General features: G+C 45.0%; 1 protein-coding gene across 7 annotated transcripts in view; it reads left to right on the forward strand.

The window, feature by feature from the left end:
- Esr1 (estrogen receptor 1) overlaps window positions 1-4,716 on the forward strand; it is a 435,477-nt gene that overhangs the window by 213,803 nt on the left and 216,958 nt on the right. For all 7 annotated transcript variants that reach the window (XM_023706239.1, XM_023706238.1, XM_023706243.1 and 4 more), the window contains exon 4: window positions 2,244-2,360. In XM_023706239.1, coding sequence (XP_023562007.1) covers window positions 2,244-2,360 — 117 coding nt within the window. The remainder of the gene's footprint in view (window positions 1-2,243; window positions 2,361-4,716) is intronic.

A 4,716-nucleotide genomic window follows, 5' to 3' on the forward strand; every position in this document is an offset into this window, starting at 1 on the left:
TATATATTTTTTGTTTTGTTTTGTTTTGTTTTGTTTTTGTTTTTGTTTTTGTTTTGTTTTAGTGAAGGTTCTGCAGGGTGTTCAAGGTCTCACAACTAGATCGGACTAGTAGTGATTTGCCTATTTACAGCCTCCCAAAAGCTGGGATTACAGGCATGTACCACAAAGCTTCAGGGGCAGAGCTGACACCGCAAGCCTGGGGATTGAACCCCTGGCCCCTGCACCTGCTTGCAGGTGCTTTAATCCAAGTATCTGTGTTCTGAACTAGAAGGTAGAGTATATATTTTTTTGAGAATGGGAAATATGTTGTGTGAACTTTTTTTAAAAAAAATGTATTTGGTTGTTTCAGAGTCTCACTATGCAGGTTGGACTTGTGGTGATTCTCCTGCTTTCAGCCTTCCCAGTGCTGGGATTGTAGGCAAGCGCTACCACCCTTGGACTGTAGCTGGCTCAGTGCACCTTGGGGGTGGGGCTGGTGCTGCATGTGGTGGCCAGGATCTCGTCCCTGTGCTTGCCTGAGCTTGCCTAAGCAGACACTTTAGTCTGCTGAACTATCTTGCCAGCCCTGGAAAATATGTTTATAATAGTATATGTCATTTCCTTAGTCTAAATTTAGGACATTTTGCTACGGCACATAACAATTTAGACTTACATAAAAACATGTCAATAACAATTAATTTTTGAAGTTAGTGTTTCACATGCTATAAACTAGGCTTTTTTTTGACTTGAGACAGTCTAGCTTGCAGTTCAAAATGGCCTTAAATTCACTCCGCAGCCTTGGCTGGCCTCAAATTCACAATGATCTTCCTGCCTCAGCCTCCTATGTGCTGGGATTGCGGGTGTGTACCACCATGCCCAGCTGCCAGGCTTCTTTGGATGGGTAAAGAGGCAGAGGTGATTTCTAAGTCTTCAGAGTGAAGACTCCCTGTGAGGAGACAGATGCAGGCTCTTGGACCTCAGAGAGGAAGGTTGTGCTGGGAGAGTCAGCTTGTGAGAGATCTGCAGCTATTGGCCCTGGAAGCCACAGGCAAGAACCAGCTTCTCCTATGGGAGAAAGTGGGGCAGGAGGAGCAGGAGGGGCCTAACACTGAGCTGAAGGTGGCTCTGGCTTAGTGGATGGATGGGCTGAGTCTGCAGAGCATACTGGGAAGCCACAGGCTGAGAATGCAGGAGCTCGGGAGGATCCTGCAGGGTAGCAGCCCAGGACAAGCACATTTCAAGAGGTGGGAGGAGTCAGTATGCCTGGGGCTTCTGACCACTCAGCTGTCATGTCCTGAACATATCTGTTGGATTTGGCACCAGCAATGCTAGTGATCTTAGGGAAGCGTCTTTGTGGGGCAACTGAGGTGGAAGACAGATTGGCAGGGCTTGAGCCTTGCAGGTAGGATGAAGAGAAAGAGTCCACTGAGTAAATGTTGCTAGGTTCAATTAGAAGGAGGGCAGGTGTGAGGTGGCACATAGCAGGTGGCAGGTAGCAGGGGGTTGGGGGATACACTGGCACACTGGGAAAGTCAGAGAGGAAGAGGTGTGTGGACCAGAGATCATTGACAAGCGAGGGAGAAAAGAAGGTGGATATGCAGTTAATCTAATAGGAAGACAGCTGGCTGCTTTTGAGGGCAGGCCCCATCTAGGAGACTCTGGCAAGCACCTAGGGTAGATTTGCAAATTAAAGTCTTAGAATAATTTTAGGTAGCTTGCACTGGTATCTTCTCTGGCCTAGAGAGGAGGAATATTGGATGAAGGAATGGGCAGTTTTGCCAGTTAGTAATGAAAAACTAACTTACTTCTCTTGCTGCAAGCCAGCTCACTATCCTGGACTTCTGAGGTATTCTGTGCTTTATTGGAATAATTAAAGACCCTTTAACTTATATACTAGGAAAAGGCATTTTGAAACTCTGTGTCTTAAAGTTTGATTTCAAATAGCTCTACCCTGACAATTCCAGTGAATGGCCTGGGTAAAAATAAAATAAATAGATCCACTCTGCGGCCCCACATAGTCTGTGTGAACCAAAGGTGATTTTTCCCAAAGGATTCCTACAGCAATGGGTGAGGGAGAAATTAAGTCTGGCAAAGGTTTTCTTTACAGTTAGCAGACAGAGAAGGGGCGGGTGGTGGGGGCGGGGATTGAGATTGCAGCTTAGTGAGCTCTACTGAATGAAAGAAAAGCAGCCTCCAGCTGTTGCTCTGTGAATTCAGTTAAGTTTCCTGCAATAATATTAACTTTGTCCTCTTGCTTTTACTAGGGCATAATGACTACATATGTCCAGCTACCAACCAGTGCACGATTGATAAGAACAGGAGGAAGAGCTGTCAGGCCTGCCGGCTCCGCAAGTGCTACGATGTGGGCATGATCAAAGGTGGTACGTATCCCTGCCCCAGGCCCATTCTGGTGGCCTTGGTTGTGACCCAGTGCTGGCTGTGTGTGTTTGGATAACCGCTGGGGGATTAGTAGTTTCTAATCAATTTTTTCTTATTCTTATTTTTTATTGTAACAAAATGTACTTTCATAATGCATTTCATTTTAAAACATTGGAAGAGACCAGAACTGCAATTTCCAGTATGCCATTTGTATGTTATGTTTTCAATGCAAATAATTATATTTGTATCCGAGGTGTGTGGGAGGTAGTGGTGGAAGAAAAAGAAGATGGCTCGATGAATTATACTTGGAATGTGTTTTCACTTACTGTTTATATTGCTAGTACTAGAAAATGGTATCTGGAGAAAAAACTTCTCAGTTGAGACTTATACTCGTAAGAGCTAAATAGCTAATTTAATAACTTTCCAATTTCTTAACACACCTTGGGAATTTGAATTTCAGCCCCAGAAGGTTGTTCTTTGGAAGCTGAGTCTGAAAGCAGAGTGCTTCATGCTCTCAGTGCTAAAAACAGTTAACTGATACTGAGCTCTAACAAATCTCCAAAACCCACGCTTCGGGTCCCCAGTGATTACCTTTGTGGCTTCTGTGTTTGTGTGGCTTCCTTTCTCCTCAGAGACTAAGCCTTCCCGTTTTGTGTAGAGGGATCTGGAGGCCGGTTCTGGGGGTGTTAGTGTTTCTTCCTGTGGCTGTCTGGTCATCCTCTCTGTGTTCCCAGGAGTCTCCTCTTGAGGAACGCTGCCTCTAGGCTTCTACAGCCATCTCCATAGTGGGGAGGCAGACAGGCACTGTGTAACTAGGCAGAGTCCCAAAGTATCCAGTGTCCCACGTGACACGGGAGAGAGGGAGGGCCCGTTGCCTGCTGATTGTCCTGGAGAGAAGTTTTGAGAAGCAGATGAGGCTTGAGATGAACTAAGGAGAACCAAGCTGCAGTGAAGAAGAGTGAGGATTTTTCCGATGGAAGGTGATTGAGCTCAACGCCTTCAATCTGGATAAAGCAGGGAAGAGAGAGAAAACTAAGAATGGAGATCAAGATGCAGGCAGCTTGATCATTGCATAGTTTGTAACTATAGCTCTTTGTTCAGGCTGACAGTTTGAATACAGCACTTGCAATGAACTGTCTCAGTGAGCAGATGCCATGTTGAATTTACACACTGTGTGAGATGTGACTGTGTGGCTTACATGTCTGAAAAAGCAGCTTTAATTCAAAGGTAATTTATTCTAAGAATGCTATTGCCATATTCAGAAAAGGACACCTTGAGCCATGAATGAGTTGAATAATTAAAAATTTATTTTTCTCTTTAAAAAAAATTGTATGTGTTTGGTACAGGGTCTCGTGACGCAGCTCTGACTCGTACTGATCCTCCTCTTTTCAGCCTCCCTGATGCTGGCATTACAGGCATACACCACCATGTCCAGACTCTGTCTGGGTCAGAGCACCTGCGGGCAGGGCTGGGGGGCCTGTGGCGCCCGGGATCCAGCGTCTTTCTATATTTGTAAAGTAGGCTTAATGAAACTCACAGGAAGCTTCTTTAGGTAACTTGCTAAGTGACAGAACTAGAACGGCTCCAAGAGCAAGGTTGAATTTAAGTGCATCTTTGCGGCTTCAGGGGTTTGCGCGGCTCGTGTGTCTGCTAAGCCAGGATCTTCATGCTTTCTGAGAGCTGAAGCAACCGACCTGTGAATATGTACAAAACATTTTAAAAATGTGGTGGTTCCTGTGCGTCAACACTGTTTCATAGAAACAGTTGTTTTGTCCTAGTTAATATCCAGACTCAATCTGGATAGGAATGCATAAATGCAAAATTATACATTTTCATTTTTAATCATAAAAAATTCTAATTTGCAAAGCCGTGGTAAAAGCCCTCTGAACATTTCCAAATAGGAATCTAGATAACTATGTTCAGCCAGTCAGGGCATGCAGTCACTCGTACATGTGTAGTTACAGCTGTGGAATACGTATGTACATTAGTCCTCTGGGAAGGCCATAACAGAATGCCACACACTGAGTGGCTTAAATGACAAAAATTAATTTCCTCACATTATTAGATGCTAAGGTCAAGGTAATAGAAAATTAGATGTCTGGTTTCGCCTATTTTCCAGGCTTCTTGTGTCCTTACGTGGCCTCTTCTCTGCCCACACACTTCTGGTCTTTTCCTTTTCTACTACTGACAGAAGTTGCATTGGATTTGGCACCCCCTCTTGAGTTTTTATTAAATCTTCATTATCTCCATAAAGGTCCTACTGCAGGGGCCGCCCCCCACCCCTCCCGCCGAGTAGGAATTTCTGCCGACTTCCGGGAACCCCCAGACCCAGTCCTAGCCCAGGTCCGGAATTTCTGC

The sequence above is a fragment of the Octodon degus genome, unplaced genomic scaffold (genome assembly GCF_000260255.1).
Source record: "Octodon degus isolate 3935 unplaced genomic scaffold, OctDeg1.0 scaffold00246, whole genome shotgun sequence".
Lineage (NCBI taxonomy): Eukaryota > Metazoa > Chordata > Mammalia > Rodentia > Octodontidae > Octodon > Octodon degus.